General features: G+C 53.6%; 1 protein-coding gene across 3 annotated transcripts; it reads right to left on the bottom strand.

Annotated features, from left to right (window-relative positions):
- Positions 1-350: 350 nt before the first annotated feature.
- LOC133360943 (PABIR family member 2-like) lies at positions 351-19,127 on the bottom strand. 3 transcript variants are annotated; one of them, XR_009757318.1, is made up of 10 exons: positions 18,536-19,127; positions 15,703-15,781; positions 14,007-14,053; positions 12,826-12,877; positions 9,871-10,032; positions 9,054-9,133; positions 6,801-6,865; positions 5,510-5,627; positions 2,935-4,523; positions 351-2,863 (listed from the first exon to the last, which is right to left on the bottom strand). XR_009757318.1 is itself a non-coding variant. In XM_061579827.1 (9 exons), the coding sequence occupies exons 1-9, from the start codon at positions 18,679-18,681 to the stop codon at positions 4,382-4,384; spliced, it is 891 nt and encodes a 296-aa protein (XP_061435811.1). In that variant the 5' UTR covers positions 18,682-19,127; the 3' UTR covers positions 351-4,381. The 3 variants fall into 3 exon arrangements, 2 of the variants coding, with proteins under 2 accessions (XP_061435811.1, XP_061435812.1); XM_061579827.1 differs by having other exon boundaries at positions 351-4,523; XM_061579828.1 differs by having other exon boundaries at positions 351-4,523; positions 9,054-9,130.
- Positions 19,128-19,580: the final 453 nt, after the last annotated feature.

Genomic DNA, 19,580 nt, shown 5'->3' with positions numbered 1-19,580 from the left:
TCTGTAGATGGAGATGCCACTGGTTCTTCACGTTCTGTAGATGCCACTGGTTCTTCACGTTCTACAGATGTAGATGCCACTGGTTCTTCATGTTCTGCAGATGTAGATGCCACTGGAAATAATAAAAATAAAACATAATAAAATAATTCTCACGACGTTTCGGCCACAACGCAAGCAGCCGTCCCTCAGGTGAAGAACAGGTCTGTCGGAAAGACAGCGTCTGAATGAGAACAGGTCTGTCGGAAAGACAGCGTCCTCATTCAGACGCTGTCTTTCCGACAGACCTGTTCTTCACCTGAGGACGGCTCCTCATTCAGACGCTGTCTTTCCAACAGACCTGTTCTTCACCTGAGGACGGCTGCTTGCGTTGTGGCCGAAACCTTGTGAGAATTATTTTATTATTATTATTCTTTTATTATTTCCCTTCTACGTGACTTTACCGAAAGAACCAAAAAGATGAATCCCTGCTGCAGTCACGAAAGCTTTAAATCGAAATTTAACTGCCTCTATCTGGTCACGAGCACTGCCCCCCCACATACCCTGCCAAGTGTGCCAGGCCCTTTTCCTGCGTTGCCCCCCAAAGCCGTGGCCATTCACTTCCATCGAATATTCGACCTCGGTTTGTTTAAATCGCCACCTCAAGATATTTTTTTTCCTCTCTTAAAAAGGACGTTTTTCTCCCGATTAATTTTGCTGCGTTGTGATCGGGAGCGTGGGGAGCGGTGGCGCAGCGGTTAGCGCCGCGCTACGAACCCGGCGACCCGGGTTCGATTCCCGCTCACGGCCAACACCAGTGGACGAATATCTGAGCCGGTCCTGGGGCCTCCCTCTAGGTCGGCTCAGCCTCGAATGAGCACCCGGTGCGGTGTGCAGTAAACATCGCCACGGGGGAGACGACGCCTCCAACCTCGCCGCTAAAGTGACGGCTGACGTCGCCATGACGCCTGTGCCGGGCCAGGGGTCCGGCTAGCAGAGGTCACAATCGGGTACCCGATACCCGTACCCTACCCGATACCCGGCCGGGTACGGGTAGCCGGGTATCGGGTAGGGTACAGGTACCCGCTTGTGACCCTGGTGCGGCCGGGTACGGGTAAGGAATCAAAACCCGTTGCGAACTCTGTCGGCTAGCCACCACTCCGAAGCCACGTGAAGTGTCGAAGGCTCGCTGCTGGCAGGAGGTCATGGGATGGACCCAGCAGGTGCCGTGGGTTGGCCGACTGAGATTTCAATCCATGCATCGGAGAACTGCGAATTCAATCCGTGCGCTGGTAGCGTCCACAAGAACTGAACTGAACGTCCAACCTTTCACTCCGTGCGCTGGTAGCTTCCTCAAGAACTGAACGTTCAATGTTTCAATCCGTGCGCTGGTAGCGTCTTTAAGAACTGAACGTTCAAAGTCTCACTCTGTGCGCTGGTAGCGTCCTCAAGAACTGAACGTTCAATGTCTCACTCCGTGCGCTGGTAGCTTCCTCGAGAACTGAACTGAACGTTCAATGTTTCACTCCGTGCGCTGGTAGCTTCCTCAAGAACTGAACTGAACGTTCAATGTTTCACTCCGTGCGCTGGTAGTGTCCTCAAGAATTGAACGTTCAAAGTCTCACTCTGTGCGCTGGTAGCGTCCTCAAGAACTGAACGTTCAAAGTCTCACTCCGTGTGCTGGTAGCGTCCTCAAGAACTGAACGTTCAATGTTTCAATCCGTGCGCTGGTAGCGTCTTCAAGAACTGAACGTTCAAAGTCTCACTCTGTGCGCTGGTAGCGTCCTCAAGAACTGAACGTTCAATGTCTCACTCCGTGCGCTGGTAGCTTCCTCAAGAACTGAACGTTAAATGTCTCACTCTGTGTGCTGGTAACTTCCTCAAGAACTGAACGTTAAATGTTTCACTCTGTGCGCTGGTAGCGTCCTCAAGTACTGCACGTTCAATGTTTCACGCCGTGCGCTGGTAGCGTCCTCAAGTACTGAACTGAACGTTCAATGTTTAACTCCGTGCGTTGGTAGCTTCCTCAAGAACTGAACTGAACGTTCAATGTTTCACTCCGTGCGCTGGTAGCTTCCTCAAGAACTGAATTGAACGTCCAATGTTTCACTCCGTACGTTGGTAGCTTCCTCAAGAACTGAACTGAACGTTCAATGCTTCACTCCGTGTGCTGGTAGCGTCCTCAAGAAATGAACATTCAATGTTTCACTCCGTGCGCTGGTAGCATCCTCAAGAACTGAACGTTCAATGTCTCACGCCGTGCGCTGGTAGCGTCCTCAAGTACTGAACTGAACGTTCAATGTTTAACTCCGTGCGCTGGTAGCTTCCTCAAGTACTGAACTGAACGTTCAATGTTTCACTCCGTGCGCTAGTAGCGTCCTCAAGTACTGAATTGAACGTCCAATGTTGGACTCCGTGCGCTGGTAGCATCCTCAATAAAGCCAAATGGGCGTTTAAAAAGAAATGCAATCATTGACCCTTCCGCCACCTGAAATGAAAACTGGACGCAAGAGACGCATACAATGCGTGTGTGTGTGCCCCCCTCCACGATCTATACCGCGGACCCTTGAAAGTGCCTTTAAAGAAAAATTACCACAGACTTTAGGAGGGGGGGGGGGGGGTGGAGGGGGGTAGCGGGGTGGGGGAAGAAATCTAATTGCGGCTATCGGCGTAGCATCACGAGCCAAAAAGGAATCCGCCCGCATCTCACGCAGAAGCAGCGCGGATGATTATCGTGTCAGGGAACGGCCCCGTGGAGGCGGACATCGCAAAGCTACCCTCAGAGCGCTCCCTCCCCTCATTCAAGTGATGCTCTGGTCCACACAGAAGGGTCCGCGGAAGCAGACGTAGCAGGGCTACATCTGAGACCCCTCCTCATTCAAGTGACCTCTGGTACACACAGAAGGGTCCAGAAGACGTAGCAGGGCTACATCTGAGATCCCTCCTCATTCAAGTGACCTCTGGTACACACAAAATGGTTCGCAGAAGCAGACATCAGAGAACTACCTCCAAGAAGATCCCTTCAAGATTGACGTCTGGTACACACAGAATGGTTCGCAGAAGCAGACATCAGAGAACTACCTCCAAGAAGATCCCTTCAAGTGACGTCTGGTACACACAGAACGGTTCGCAGAAGCAGACATCAGAGAACTACCTCCAAGAAGATCCCTTCAAGTGATGTCTGGTACACACAGAACGGTTCGCAGAAGCAGACATCAGAGAACTACCTCCAAGAAGATCCCTTCAAGTGACATCTGGGAGGACCGCTGGATTGGAGCTCTCAGTTTGCTGTGAACTGTTACACCGCTGTGGCAACGTCCCGTTCGCATTACGGGCATCTCAGACGTGCCGTGTCTCTGATGATGATGAGAGAGACGCAAACTCCAAATATACAGCAGCAGCAGCAGGCGTCAAGGTCGGGATCGAACCCACGACCTCCTGTGTACCAGGCGAGGTAGTCAACATCTCCTAGCCACCGTGATGATGATGATGATGAGAGAGAGACGTAGACTCCACATATACAGCAGGCGTCATCAGGGTCTGGATCGAACCCACCACCTCCTGTACACCAGGCGAGGTAGTCAACATCTCGCCACACGGCACCCCGCCTACTTGCCGCGCATCTTCGTATTTTTTCGGGGGTTTTTTTGGTGTGAGCGTAAAAATGTTGCATAAAAAAAGTTTCGTTTTCAAAAATAAAAAAAAACCTCCCCGAGGAGGGGAACGTCGCGATACGAACGTCGCACGATCAAAAGGGAGACGACCTTGATCAGACGTTGTGACGCGTCACCACCCACCCGCCCGTCTGTCCGTCTCGTCCGTCCGTCCCCCATCTCTGCGCCATCCCCAGAGACGACGACATCGCATCCCACGGACCGCACGTTCGATATCGTCGCGAGGACACCACTTGCAACCGTGCCGGGGAGGCGTCGCGCGCCCTGCGGATGACTTAACGTTCCACCGTCACTTCTCGTCGGTGACATCACTTCCCGGCAACGACGACATCACTTCCTGCCGCCGACGACATCACTTCCTGCCGCTGATGACATCACTTCCCGGCGACGACGACATCACTTCCTGCCGCCGACGACATCACTTCCTGCCGCTGATGACATCACTTCCCGGCGACGACGACATCACTTCCTGCCGACGACGACATCACTTCCCGGCGACGACATCGCTTCCCGCCGATGACACAATCACCTCATGACGCCGCCGACATCACTTCCTGCCGCCGTCGACATCACTTCCTGCCGGCGACGACATCACTTCCTGCCGGCGACGATACCACTCCTTTGCGTGCCGCGTCCAACGACGTGAAATTGCCCCATCGGCGGCAAATCCCGCCGATGACGGTCACCCGCCCGCGCACAGTCTCGATTCCACCGTCGCCGTGACAATGACGTCACATGGCGGAGGGGCGCGAGGCGGGAGTGAAGGGCGGCAGGAAGGTGTCCGCTTTCGGGGCCTCCGGTTGGGGTCCCGAGGGGGGCACCTTTTGTGGGGGGCTGCAGCTCCCTCCACTCTCCAGGCTGCTCCACGATAGGCTAGCGGGGGGGAACGGCGGGGACACAAGAGTGAGACGCAAGGGGGCGTTGTGAGAGACACGAAGACACGTGGGAGACACACGGGGGACACACGAGAGACACGGGGGGGGCGTTGTGAGAGACACGGAGACACACGGGGGACACACACAAGAGAGAGACACAAGGGGGCGTTGTGAGAGACACGGAGACACATGGGGGACACACGAGAGACACGGGGGGTCGTGTGTGAGACAAGGAGACACACGGGGGACACACGAGAGACACGGGGGGGCGTTGTGAGAGACACGGAGACACACGGGTGACACACACAAGAGAGAGACACAAGGGGGCGTTGTGAGAGACACGGAGACACATGGGGGACACACGAGAGACACGGGGGGTCGTGTGTGAGACAAGGAGACACACGGGGGACACACCAGAGAGAGACGCAAGGGGGCGTGTGTGAGAGACACTGAGACATCTCTCAGCCGTGATGTTGATGAGAGAGACGCAAACTCCAAATATACAGCAGCAGCAGGCATCGTCAGGGTCAGGATCGAACCCATGACCTCCTGCGTAACAGGCGAGGTAGTCAACATCTCCTAGCCACCGTGATGATGATGATGAGAGAGAGACGCAGACTCCAAATATACAGCAGCAGCAGGCGTCGTCAGGGTCGGGATCGAACCCACGACCTCCTGTGTACTAGGCGAGGTAGTCAACATCTCCTAACCACCGTGATGATGATGAGAGAGAGACGCAGACTCCAAATATACAGGAGCAGGCGTCGTCAGGGTCGGGATCGAACCCACGACCTCCTGTAGACCAGGCGAGGTAGTCAACATCTCCTAGCCACCCTGACAAGCGGGGGAGGGTGGGTGGGCACGTGAGAGAGGCGGTCGGGGATGCGTCAGAGACACCAGGGAAAGGAGTCGGGCACGCTGGAGACCTACGGGGGGCGGGGTGGGCGTTCACTTTGACGCGAGGACGTCACTCGGGGGCCGTACCTGTGCGTGAGCGGGTGAGGCATGATGGGAAATTCTGGCGAGGTGGAGAGTAAGGTGGCGGCGGCCGCGGCGGGGCCTGGGAATGACCTCTTAGAGGGCATCTCGTTGCTTGGGTCGACTGCACGCACAAAGACGACACGCCAAGATAAATATCTCACCCAGCCACGCTTATCCGCGTAGCCTTGACGAAACTGTTGGATCTTGATTTGAAGCTTTCGTGACTGCAGGAATCCATACTCTTAGTTCTTTCGGTAAAGTAATGTAGGTAAAAAATTGAAATTAATAAAAAATTTAACAATAAGATCACGACGTTTCGGAGGCAACACAAGTCTCCGTCATCAGGTGGGACCGTCACAGCCAGATTTGCTTGATGCATTTGCTTGATGCATTTGCTTGATGCAGCAAATCTGGCTGTGACGGTCCCACCTGATGACGGAGAATTGTGTTGCCTCCGAAACGTCGTGATTTTTATCATTTTATTTTTATTAATTTTAATTTCATTTTTTTACCTACATGGTGACTTTACCGACAAAACTAAGAGTATGAATCCATACTCTTTGGTTCTTTCGGTAAAGTCACGTAGGGTAGAAAAATTAACCCGTAAAAACAAAGTTTTTCACTATAAATCCTTTATATGCGTGGCGGCTAGAGTCCTCTCGTCCTCTGGCTTGAGATGGCTGCCACCTATGGGTCAGATGATTGCATGCCAGCATTAAGCAATTGGTAAGTAAATATTTAATTTTTTTCCCTATTTTTTCACGAAAATGCATTGTCACGCACGAGTCTGTGTGCAAAATGTCAGCTCGATTGGATCACGGGAAGTGGGTTAAAAAACGACCGAAAGATTTGCACGGTCCTAAGCAAGCAAGCTTAGGACCGTGCAATAATAACACTGGTCAACAAAAAAAATATTTTTTTCTGGCCTGGACTTTTGCAGCTGTTTTAGACTAATTTCAGGGTGCCGATTCCAAATCTGATCTCAGATTTGCTCTATCACATCTCATTTTTCTGCTACTGGCATACCCCATTTTAATTGATTTTACCCGAAATTAACTTATGATTGCAAGTTGTTGCGAGTCAGTGACTGCTTTAGTGTTAAAACATGGTGCTGTATTTTTAGGATGGTGTGTTTATAATATCATTTTATGTAGATATCCACATTTATTTAATATTTTTCTTCCGCAGTTTTTATTGAAAATACAATATTTGATATCTCAAAAACCTGATGCGATAGACAAAAACTCGCACGTTGTCGGTGAACAGTGGGGGGTGGGTGGGGGGGGGTGCTCACCTTTACGCTTGAGACAGCCAAAGGTGCCGGGTCTCGGGCAGCTACCGGGGCTGTTACTCCTCCTCCTAACGCCACACGGAGACACGGAGGCGGTTGCGGGGAGGGGGGGGGGAGGGAGAGCCGGAGTGAACGTGCTTGCCGGGGTACGTGCGGGCTTGCGGGTTGAGGGCGGAGCGAGCCGTCTCGGCCGCTGTGATGAGAGCGTTTGCCGCGGGGAAAAAGTAAAGCTGAATGCAAAACGCTCGGCGGGGAAACCGGTTCCACCTCGTAAATGATGCAGAACGCCAAGAACCAGTGGCATCTACAGAACGTGAAGAACCAGTGGCATCTACAGAACGTGAAGAACCAGTGGCATCTACAGAACGTGAAGAACCAGTGGCATCTACAGAACGTGAAGAACCAGTGGCATCTACAGAACGTGAAGAACCAGTGGCATCTACAGAACGTGAAGAACCAGTGGCATCTACAGAACGTGAAGAACCAGTGGCATCTACAGAACGTGAAGAACCAGTGGCATCTACAGAACGTGAAGAACCAGTGGCATCTACAGAACGTGAAGAACCAGTGGCATCTAGCAGAACGTGAAGAACCAGTGGCATCTGCAGAACGTGAAGAACCAGTGCATCTAGAACGTGAAGAACCAGTGGCATCTGCAGAACGTGAAGAACCAGTGGCATCTACAGAACGTGAAGAACCAGTGGCATCTACAGAACGTGAAGAACCAGTGGCATCTACAGAACGTGAAGAACCAGTGGCATCTACATCTGTAGAACGTGAAGAACCAGTGGCATCTACATCTGCAGAACATGAGGAACCAGTGGCATCTACATCTGCAGAACGTGAAGAACCAGTGGCATCTGCAGAACATGAAGAACCAGTGGCATCTACAGAACGTGAAGAACCAGTGGCATCTACAGAACGTGAAGAACCAGTGGCATCTACAGAACGTGAAAAATCAGTGGCATCTACATCTGTAGAACTGAAGAACCAGTGGCATCTACATCTGCAGAACATGAGGAACCAGTGGCATCTACATCTGCAGAACGTGAAGAACAAGTGGCATCTACATCTGCAGAACGTGAAGAACCAGTGGCATCTACATCTGTAGAACGTGAAGAACCAGTGGTATCTACATCTGCAGAACGTGAAGAACCAGTGGCATCTACATCTGCAGAACGCAAAGAACCAGTGGCATCTACATCTGTAGAACGTGAAGAACCAGTGGCATCTACATCTGCAGAACGTGAAAAACCAGTGGCATCTACAGAACGTGAAGAACCAGTGGCATCTACATCTGCAGAACACAAAGAACCAGTGGCATCTACATCTGCAGAACGTGAAGAACCAGTGGCATCTACATCTGCAGAACGTGAAGAACCAGTGGCATCTACATCTATAGAACGTGAAGAACCAGTGGCATCTACATCTACAGAACATGAGGAACCAGTGGCATCTACATAACGTGAAGAATCAGTGGCATCTACATTTACAGAACGTGAAGAACCAGTGGCATCTACATCTGCAGAACGTGAAGAACCAGTGGCATCTACATCTGTAGAACGTGAAGAACCAGTGGCATCTACATCTGCAGAACCTGAAGAACCAGTGGCATCTACATCTGCAGAACGTGAAGAACCAGTGGCATCTACATCTGCAGAACGTGAAGAACCAGTGGCATCTACATCTGCAGAACATGAAGAATCAGTGGCATCTACATCTGCAGAACGTTAAGAACCAATGGCATCTACATCTACAGAACGTGAAGAACCAGTGGCAGCTACATCTACAGAACGTGAAGAACCAGTGGCAACTACCGTGTCATGATGGAAATGTTAAGGCTATGGGGGGGGGGGGGGGGGTGATCTTCGTCTTTGTACGCACATGCGTGTGTACGTACGTGTACGTACGTGCGTGTGTGTGTACGTGCATGTATGTGTACGTACGTACGCGTACGTATGTGCGTGTGTGTACGTACATGTGTGTACGTACGTTCGTGTGTGTGCGTACGTACGTGTGTGTACGTGCGTGTACGTACGTGCGTGTGTGTACGTGTGCGTGCGTGCGTGTGTGTACGTACGTGTACGTATGTGCGTGTGTACGTATATGCGTGTACGTACGTGCGCGTGTGTACGTACGTGCGCGTGTGTACGTACGTACTTACGCGTACGTACGTGTACGTACGTACGTGTGTGCGCGTGTGTACGTACGCGTGTGTACGTGCGTGTGTGCGTGTAACTGGTGCTGCTCACTCACGCAGGCTGCGGCCTCCGCTGGAAGAACGCTCCCCCCCCTCCACTCACCACCGCCTGCTGCAACGACGGAGCAAACAGCTGCTACGGGGACACGGGGGGGAGGTGGATTGGGGTTGGTGGTGGGGGGAAGAGAGGGGGGAGCAGGGTTACGACTTACACGCGCACACACACACACGCGCGTCTGCGTGCGTGTCTTCGTGTTAGCATAGTTATGGGGAGCAGTAGTTGTAGCGGTTAGCGCTACGAAGCCGGCTGTGACCTGAGTTCGATTCTCGCTCACGGCCAACACCGCCAGTGACGATTACCTGAACCGGTCCTGGGCCTCCCCTAGGTCGACTCGGCCGCAAACGAGTACCTGGTGTGGTGTGCAGTAGACATCGCCACTGGGGAGACAAAGGCAGCCGGGAGTGGTGCTGGCCACCCACCCCCTCGTGTGCCACAGTGCCGGCCTTCGTAGGTGCTCGCTAACAGCACTTGCCCCTACAGTCTGTTAGAGGCTACACGGGGGACCTTTGTCTGTGTCTATAGGTGCTGCTCAAAGTTCAAAGTTCATGTATTAGGTATAGCCCTGTGAGCCATTCGGCTCTTGAATCGGGTGCAACCGCAATAAACAAAAAAACATGAACAAGAAAACATCTCAAAGTGACTATGTGCAAACAGAAAATCCAAGTGCTCGCTACTAACAGCACTTGCCCCTACATCCTGTTAGAGGCTACACGGGGGACCTTTGTCTGTGTGTCTATAGGTGCCGCTCGCTACCAACAGCACTTTCCCCACAGCCTGTTAGAGGCTACACGGGGGACCCTCGTCATTGTTACCCGGCTGAAGGCGCGAGTGTTCGATGACGACGCCGCAGCCGCTGGGCACGACGGCGGTGGAGGTGGTAGAGGTGGTGGTGGTGGGAACGAGTCGGTGCGTCGCTGCGTCGACAACGCAGCCGTCGGCGCGGCCGGCCTCTCAGCGTCGCACATCTGCTCGCACTGACGCACCGCAGGCAACGACGCACACAAGACGACGACACCGTCACCGTCATCATCATCACCACCAGAATCATCACCATCATCATCATCGTCGTCGTCGCCGCCATCGCCGCCATCACCACAATCACCACCATCATACCACCATTGCCATCACCACCATCATCACCACCATCATCTACATCACCACCATCATCATCATCACCATCATCATCACCACCATCATCATCACCATCATCATCACCACCATCATCATCATCACCACCATCATCATCATTATCATCACCACCATCATCATCATCATCACCACCATCATCATCATCATCACCATCACAATCACAATCATCACCACCATCATCATCACCACCATCATCACCACCATCATCATCATCACCATCATCATCACCACCACTATCATCACCACCATCATCATCATCACCATCATCATCACCACCATCATCATCACCACCATCATTATCATCACCACCATCATCATCATTATCATCACCACCATCATCATCATCACCACCATCATCATCATCATCACCATCACAATCACAATCATCACCACCATCATCATCACCACCATCATTACCACCATCATCATCACCACGACCATCATCATCACCACCACTATCATCACCACCATCATCATCATCACCATCATCATCACCACCATCATCATCACCACCATCATTATCATCACCACCATCATCATCATTATCATCACCACCATCATCATCATCATCACCACCATCATCATCATCATCACCATCACAATCACAATCATCACCACCATCATCATCACCACCATCATCACCACCATCATCATCACCACGACCATCATCATCACCACCACCATCACCACCATCATACCACCACTACCACCATCATACCACCATCACCACCACCACCATCAACATCATCATCGTCGTCGTCGTCACCGCCATCGCAGCCATCACCACCATCATCATTACCACCATCACAATCGCCATCACAATCACCACCACCATCACCACCACCATGTGGAAACTTATAGTAGCGTCCAAATACTCGAGATGCTACGTGACTATTTTTATATTTTACCAGATGAGGCTCCACTCAGCCGCGATGCAGCGGCTCGTTTTTTCAGAAGCCAAATGAAATCAGCTCAAGCAAGTGGTGGGTTACCATCCTCACGTGGAAATTTTAATCAGCAAAAGGAACTCAAAACGTGAAATCGATTCTAAATGTGGAGGGGAAAACCGGAGAACCCGGAAAAAAATTAACGCGACTACGCGGAGAGAGTGATTCGCAAACTCCAAATACACAACAGGCATTAGCGGTAGGGTTCGAACCCACGACCTCCTGTATACCGGGCGAGGTAGTTAACATCATGCAAAAATACAGGAATTGTCAGGGTCAGAATCGAACCCACGACCTCCTGTATACCAGGCGAGGTAGTTAGCATCATGCCAAAATACAGGCATCAGGGTCAGACTCGAACCCACGACCTCCTGTATACCGGGCGAGGTAGTTAACATCGTGCCAAAATACAGGCATCGTCACAGGGTCAGAATCGAACCCACGACCTCCTGTATACCGGGCGAGGTAGTTAACATCTCCTAGCCACCGCAGGGGTTTGTCGCTGAAACAGAACGTGCCAATTCATTACTGTCCACCCGATGATGCCTGTTGTAATTACTGGCGAAAAACGTTGGTTCTCAGATTGTAAATGTTGTAGTGAGTTTAACTCTCCAACACACGCTGTACTAGTAACGAATTGTAAATGTTGTAGTGGGTTTAACTCTCCAACACACAGGAACCGGTTAGTGCTGTACTAGTAACGAATTGTAAATGTTGTAGTGGGTTTAACTCTCCAACACACAGCAACCGGTTAGTGCTGTACTAGTAACGAATTGTAAATGTTGTAGTGGGTTTAACTCTCCAACACACAGCAACCGGTTAGTGCTGTACTAGTAACGAATTGTAAATGTCGTAGTGGGTTTAACTCTCCAACACACAGCAACCGGTTAGTGCTGTACTAGTAACGAATTGTCAATGTTGTAGTGGGTTTAACTCTCCAACACACAGCAACCGGTTAGTGCTGTACTAGTAACGAATTGTAAATGTTGTAGTGGGTTTAACTCCCCAACACACAGCAACCGGTTAGTGCTGTACTAGTAACGAATTGTAAATGTTGTAGTGGGTTTAACTTTCCAACACACAGCAACCGGTTAGTGCTGTACTAGTAACGAATTGTAAATGTCGTAGTGGGTTTAACTCTCCAACACACAGCAACCGGTTAGTGCTGCACTAGTAACGAATTGTAAATGTAGTACTGGGTTTAACTCCCCAACACACAGCAACCGGTTAGTGCTGTACTAGTAACGAATTGTAAATGTCGTAGTGGGTTTAACTCTCCAACACACAGCAACCGGTTAGTGCTGTACTAGTAACGAGTTGTAAATGTTGTAGTGGGTTTAACTCTCCAACACACAGCAACCGGTTAGTGCTGTACTAGTAACGAACAAAAAAACCTCTTATTAAAGATGCTCCCCCCCCCTCTCCACTCTGCTGTCCGGATATGAAAGCGCCCCTCCAAAAACATAGATCTCCAAGCTCCCCCTTTCAAATAAATGCCGAGCTCGCAAGCCTCGTAGGTTGGACATCTCCCTAAGTTCACCACGCGCCCCGTGGCGACCACGCCGATCAGACAGGCCGGCCGGGACCGAGATGGCCGTTGTTTCGCAGCCGCACTCCAAGCGAGCGAGGGACGAGGTCACGGCGTCGCCTGCCGGGGTAGGGGATGCTCACCAGGGAGAAGTCTTCCCAAGGCTGGCCGACCTGCATGGCGGCCTGCACGTCTCTGTCGAAGCGGCAGACAGGGCGAAAGGGCACACGCAATTATTACACGACGCACGTACGCAGAACATCTTTCACACTGTACGTATCCAACCGTGCTGTGTTTGTGTGTTGACGGACATCCCCGTCGAATCGCAAACTCCAAATACACAACAGGCATTAGCGGTACGATTCGAACCCACGACCTCCTGTATACCAGGCGACGGACATCCCCGTAGATTCACAAACTCCAAATACACAACAGGCATTGCCGGGAGGGTTCGAACCCACGACCTCCTGTATACCAGGCGAGGTAGTTAGCATAATGCAAAAATACAGGAATTGTCAGGGTCAGAATCGAACCCACGACCTCCTGTATACCAGGCGACGGACAACCCCGTTGATTCACGAACTCCAAATACACAACAGGCATTAGCAGTAGGGTTCGAACCCACGACCTCCTGTATACCGGGCGAGGTAGTTAGCATCATGCAAAAATACAGGAATTGTCAGGGTCAGAATCGAACCCACGACCTCCTGTATACCAGGTGACGGACAACCCCGTTGATTCACGAACTCCAAATACACAACAGGCATTAGCAGTAGGGTTCGAACCAACGACCTCCTGTATACCGGGCGAGGTAGTTAGCATCATGCAAAAATACAGGAATTGTCAGGGTCAGAATCGAACCCACGACCTCCTGTAAACCAGGCGAAGGACAACCCGGCGTTTCGCAAACTCCAAATATACAACAGGCATTGGCGGTAGGGTTCGAACCCACGACCTCCTGTATACCGGGCGAGGTAGTTAGCATCATGCAAAAATACAGGAATTGTCAGGGTCAGAATCGAACCCACGACCTCCTGTAAACCAGGCGAAGGACAACCCGGCGTTTCGCAAACTCCAAATATACAACAGGCATTGGCGGTAGGGTTCGAACCCACGACCTCCTGTATACCGGGCGACGGACATCCCCGTAGATTGGTCCGCGACACGGGACTGTCCGTGGGGTGTCCCTTATCGATCGGGGGGGGGGGGGGGGGGGGGGGGGCGTTCACACCGCAGTTGAGAGAATCGTTCGGTTTCTGCTGTTGCTGCTGATTTTTTGCCGTTTGTCGTTGGGCCCGGCGGGGAAATTTAGGTCGACGCTTACCTGTCTTGGGCAGTGGACTCCCTGTTCATCATGTCCATCCCCTCCTCCTGAGGCGCGGGCGGGGGGGGGGGGGGGCAGGGGGGGCGCAGGGCAGTCGGGGAGGTAAAGCGTCAGTAGGACAGGACCAGAGGTCGCAAACGGGTTTTGATTCCTTACCCGTACCCGGCCGCACCAGGGTCGCAAATGGGTACCCGTACCCGGCCGGGTACAGGTAGCCGTATCCTACCTGTACCCTACCCGAAATGAGTGACAAACGGTTACTCACCGGTGACTCACGGTCTACCCGTACCCGGCCGCACCAGGGTCCCAAACGGGTACCCGTACCCATACCCGGCCGAGACAACACGAGGTCACGGCAGAGGTCGCAAACGGGTTTTGATTCCTTACCCGTACCCAGTCGGGTACGGGTAGCCGGGTATCGGGTAGGGTACGGGTATCGGGTATCCGGTTGCGACCTCTGAGCAGGACCCCCCTCCACCCCCCTCCGCTCTCTCTCTTTCAACAAACTATGAATCTGTTCTCGACGGCAAGCGATTTACACTACACTATATACTACACTACACACCACACTACACTATACACTACTATACACTACACTATATACTACACTACATTATACACCACAATATATTATACACCACATTATACACTACACTACACACCACGCTACATTATACACCACATTATACACTACACTATACACTACACTATATTATACACTACACCACATTATACACCACACTACATTATACACCACATTATACACTACACTATACACTACACTATACACCACACTACATTATACACCACACTACATTATACACCACACCACACACTACACTACACTACAAACTACACGACTCGACACTACGCATAGGGCTCTATGGAGGTCTATCGTTAAGCGATGAGTCGTTAACGGGGGTGGAGTTAACAGGGGTTCTGTGTGTGTGTTCAACTTCTTTCGCACCGTACGTAGCCAGCCGCGCTACCCAGAGGTGCGGGAGAAGTTCAACAACTACAAACAAAACGAGTTTGTCAATCGCGACGACGATTTAAAAGTGGCAACACAGCGCCCAGTGGCGTCCTAACATCGGACGGAAGAGAGCGTTCCAGACGGCCGCAAAAGCGGCGCGCCCGAAAGCGCCGCGGTGACCACAGGCCGCTAGCGAGAAGACGCACGGAGGACGTGGTCCTTGGGAGTGACAAAGGAGACACTGGGACGAGACGAGTTCCGGGACGAGCGAGACAACACGGGGTCACGGCAGAGGTCGCAAATGGGTTCCTTACTCGTACCCGGTCGTACCAGGGTCGCAAATGGGTACCCGTACCCTACCCGATACCCGGCTACCCGTACCCGCACCCTACCCGTACCCGGCCGGGTAACGGGTAGGGTACGGGTATCGGGTACCCGATTGCGACCTCTGGGATGAAGCCATGTTGCAGGCGCGGTTGGGTTGATTCTAGGAACTTGAATTGTGAGAAGAGACAAGACGTTGGGAAATGAGTGACAAACGGTGACTCACCAGTGACTCACGGTCTAACCCGTACCCGTACCCGGCCGCACCAGGGTCGCAAACGGCTACCCGTACCCGGCCGGGTACGGGTAGCCAGGTATCGGGTAGGGTACGGGTATCGGGTACCCGGTTGCGACCTCTGGGTCACGGGCGAGACGGGCGAGGGAGACCGTGGGTCTCACCAGAGAGTGTCCCCCCGAGAGGCTGACGCTGTTTCTGCGCGGGCGGGGAAAGCCGGGCACGGTGACCTGGAAGCTCTCGCTGCACGGACACGGGGAGAGACACGCAAAGAGTGAGACACGGTGGAGAGACACGCGCAGAGAGAGACACGGTGGAGAGACACGCAGAGTGAGACACGGGGGAGAGACACGGGGGAGAGACACGGGGGAGAGACACGCAGAGTGAGACATGGGGGAGAGACACGCGCAGAGTGAGACACGGGGGAGAGACACGGGGGAGAGACACACGCAGAGTGAGACACGGTGGAGAGACACGCAGAGTGAGACACGGTGGAGAGACACGCGCAGAGAGAGACACGGGGGACAGACACGGAGGAGAGACACGGGGGAGAGACACGAAGGGTGAGACACGGGGGAGAGACATGCAGAGTGAGACACGGGGGAGAGACACGCGCAGAGTGAGACACGGGAGAGACACGCACAGAGTGAGACACGGGGGAGACACACGCAGAGTGAGACACGGGGGAGACACACGCAGAGTGAGACACGGGGGAGAGACACGCACAGAGTGAGACACGGAGAGAGACACGCACAGAGTGAGACACGGGGGAGACACACGCAGAGTGAGACACGGGGGAGACACGCACAGAGTGAGACACGGAGAGAGACACGCACAGAGTGAGACACGGGGGAGACACACGCAGAGTGAGACACGGGGGAGACACGCACAGAGTGAGACACGGGGGAGAGACACGCGCAGAGTGAGACACGGGGGAGACACACGCAGAGTGAGACACGGGGAGACACGCACAGAGTGAGACACGGGGGAGAGACACGCGCAGAGTGAGACACGGAGAGAGACACGCGCAGAGAAAGACACGGGGGAGAGACACGCACAGAGTGAGACACGGGGGAGACACGCACAGAGTGAGACACGGAGAGAGACACGCACAGAGTGAGACACGGGGGAGACACACGCAGAGTGAGACACGGGGGAGACACGCACAGAGTGAGACACGGGGGAGAGACACGCGCAGAGTGAGACACGGGGGAGACACACGCAGAGTGAGACACGGGGGAGACACGCACAGAGTGAGACACGGGGGAGAGACACGCGCAGAGTGAGACACGGAGAGAGACATGCGCAGAGAAAGACACGGGGGAGAGACACGCACAGAGTGAGACACGGGGGAGACACACGCAGAGTGAGACACGGAGAGAGACATGCGCAGAGAAAGACACGGGGGAGAGACACGCACAGAGTGAGACACGGGGGAGACACACGCAGAGTGAGACACGGAGAGAGACACGCACAGAGTGAGACACGGGGGAGACACACGCAGAGTGAGACACGGGGGAGACACGCACAGAGTGAGACACGGGGGAGAGACACGCGCAGAGTGAGACACGGGGGAGACACACGCAGAGTGAGACACGGGGGAGACACGCACAGAGTGAGACACGGGGGAGAGACACGCGCAGAGTGAGACACGGAGAGAGACATGCGCAGAGAAAGACACGGGGGAGAGACACGCACAGAGTGAGACACGGGGGAGACACACGCAGAGTGAGACACGGAGAGAGACATGCGCAGAGAAAGACACGGGGGAGAGACACGCGCAGAGTGAGACACGGGAGAGACACGCACAGAGTGAGACACGGGGGAGACACACGCAGAGTGAGACACGGGGGAGACACACGCAGAGTGAGACACGGAGAAAGACACACGAAGAGTGAGACACGGGGGAGACACACGCAGAGTGAGACACGGAGAGAGACACGCGCAGAGAAAGACACGGGGGAGAGATACGCAGAGAGAGACACGCAGAGTGAGATACGGGGGAGAGACACGCAGAGTGAGATACGGAGAGAGACACGCGCAGAGAGAGACACGGAGAGAGACACGCGCAGAGAGAGACACGGAGAGAGACACGCAGAGTGAGATACGGGAGAGACACACGCAGAGTGAGACACGGAGAGAGACACGCGCAGAGAGAGACACGCAGAGAGAGACAGGCAGAGTGAGACACACAGAGTGAGACACGCAGAGTGAGACACGGGGAGAGAGACACGCGCTGTCTCTATAAAGTATGGGTTCGTGATGGCCATGTCAGAGACATTGACCCATGCCTGCTGAGAGGGCATGGGTTCAAGCACTGGGTCTGGCTGTCTTTATAAAGTGTGGGTTCGTGATGGCCATGTCAGAGACACTGACCCATGACCTCCGAGGGCATGGGTTCAATCACTGGGTCTGTCTTTATAAAGTGTGGGTTCATGATGGCCATGTCAGAGACACTGACCCATGCCTGCTGAGAGGGCATGGGTTCAATCACTGGGTCTGACCGTCTCTATAAAGTGTGGGTTCATGACGACCATGTCAGAGACACTGACCCACGCCTACTGAGGGCATGGGTTCGATCACTGGGTCTGGATGTCTTTATCAAGGCCATGTCGAAAAAGTCGTCCACTCTTCACGCAGACTTCAAAATCGACAGTGTAACGCCTTGAACTTCTTTAAACTCGTTAAACCCGCGCTGACAAGTTCAAATAATCATCTAACAGCAGCAACTGCGGTCTCAAATGCAGATCTCGAGAGGTGAAAGCGGCTGTCGGAGTGGTTGTGTAGGAGTGTGTGGGAGTGTGTGTGTGTGGGGGGGGGGGGAGGTGCGATGGCTCTACACCAACGGGCGGCGGTGCACCTCGGCCGGCAGAGCCCGCTAGGCAAGGCCGTAGGCTTCCGTTGTGGACGGGGAGGGGGGGTGGTGGAGTAGGCCTGAATTTAATTTCTTAACATTTTTAACATTTTCACGAACCCAAATAGAATCGGTCGTCTCACCAGGCGTTGTTGATCATGGGCAGGCTGTTGGAGCGTCGCAGGGCGTTCTCGGGCATCGATTCGCCGCAGAACTCCAACTCCATGCACTCCTGTGCCATCGTGAAAACTCGGCCGCTTAAACCTGGGCGGCAAACGCCGTTGCACATAATCCAAAAAGCGGCTCCGCTCGCCGTTTGTTTTAAGGTAAAAAGGAAGCGAGGGAAAGAGCTGTAGTTTTAAAACGTCGACTTCTAAACGCGAAATGTGTTGGGCAACGTGAAAAAGCAAAGAGAATAAAATTATAACGCGTCAAAAAAATGTAATTAAAATAATTTCGTAAATGGCCACACGTTCGAGATGACTCGTCAAGCGGGAGTTCTCCCTCAAACCTCTCTCTCTCTCTTTCTCCTCACGCCGCTTAAACTTTCTAAACTTTTTCGTAAGATTTTACACATATATGCGAAGCGTTACACGTGAAACAAAACACCGCGGCAATTAAAAACGACGACAAGAAAGTGACTCGTTCAGGCGGCCCGCGGGGACCGATAAGTTTGCTGGGCTCAAATTGTGCGGGAGTCCGCTGCGTTTAGATATCCCACTTCGCTTAGAGGCCTCGTCCCTTACCCCCCCCCCCCTCGTACCCCCCCCCCCCTGGTCCCCCCCCTCGTACCACCCCCCCTGGTCCCCCCCCTCGTACCCCCCCCCTGGTCCCCCCCCCCTCGCCCCCCCCCTCGTACCCCCCCTAGCCCCCCCCCTCGTCCTCGCCCCCCTCATCCCCCCCCCTCGTCCTCGCCCCCCCCTCGTCCCCTACCCCCCCCCCCTCGTACCCCCCCCCTGGTCCCCCCCCCTCGCCCCCCCCCTCGGTCCTTACTCCCCCCCCCCTCGTACCCCCCCTAGCCCCCCCCCTCGTCCTCGCCCCCCTCATCCCCCCCCCTCGTCCTCGCCCCCCCCTCGTCCCCTACCCCCCCCCCCTCGTACCCCCCCCCTGGTCCCCCCCCCTCGCCCCCCCCCTCGGTCCTTACTTCCCCCCCCCCCTCGTACCCCCCTAGCCCCCCCCCTCGTCCTC

This window comes from Lethenteron reissneri, chromosome 70, assembly GCF_015708825.2.
Source record: "Lethenteron reissneri isolate LAM-NWPU_2019-01 chromosome 70, ASM1570882v1, whole genome shotgun sequence".
Taxonomy (NCBI): domain Eukaryota; kingdom Metazoa; phylum Chordata; class Hyperoartia; order Petromyzontiformes; family Petromyzontidae; genus Lethenteron; species Lethenteron reissneri.
Note: the sequence above shows the minus strand (reverse complement) of the source record. Positions and strands in the feature narration are given on the sequence as shown.

Bases quoted from the DNA above. Each gene is read 5' to 3' on its own strand.
- LOC133360943 (XM_061579827.1), bottom strand. From the start codon at position 18,681: ATGTGCAACGGCGTTTGCCGCCCAGGTTTAAGCGGCCGAGTTTTCACG. The intron at 5,628-6,800 runs GTGAGCACCCCC...TTGTGCGTGCAG, and splicing joins TGGCTGTCTCAAGCGTAAAG to TCGACCCAAGCAACGAGATG. The intron at 4,524-5,509 runs GTACGGCCCCCG...CCCCCCCGCTAG, and splicing joins CCTCACCCGCTCACGCACAG to CCTATCGTGGAGCAGCCTGG.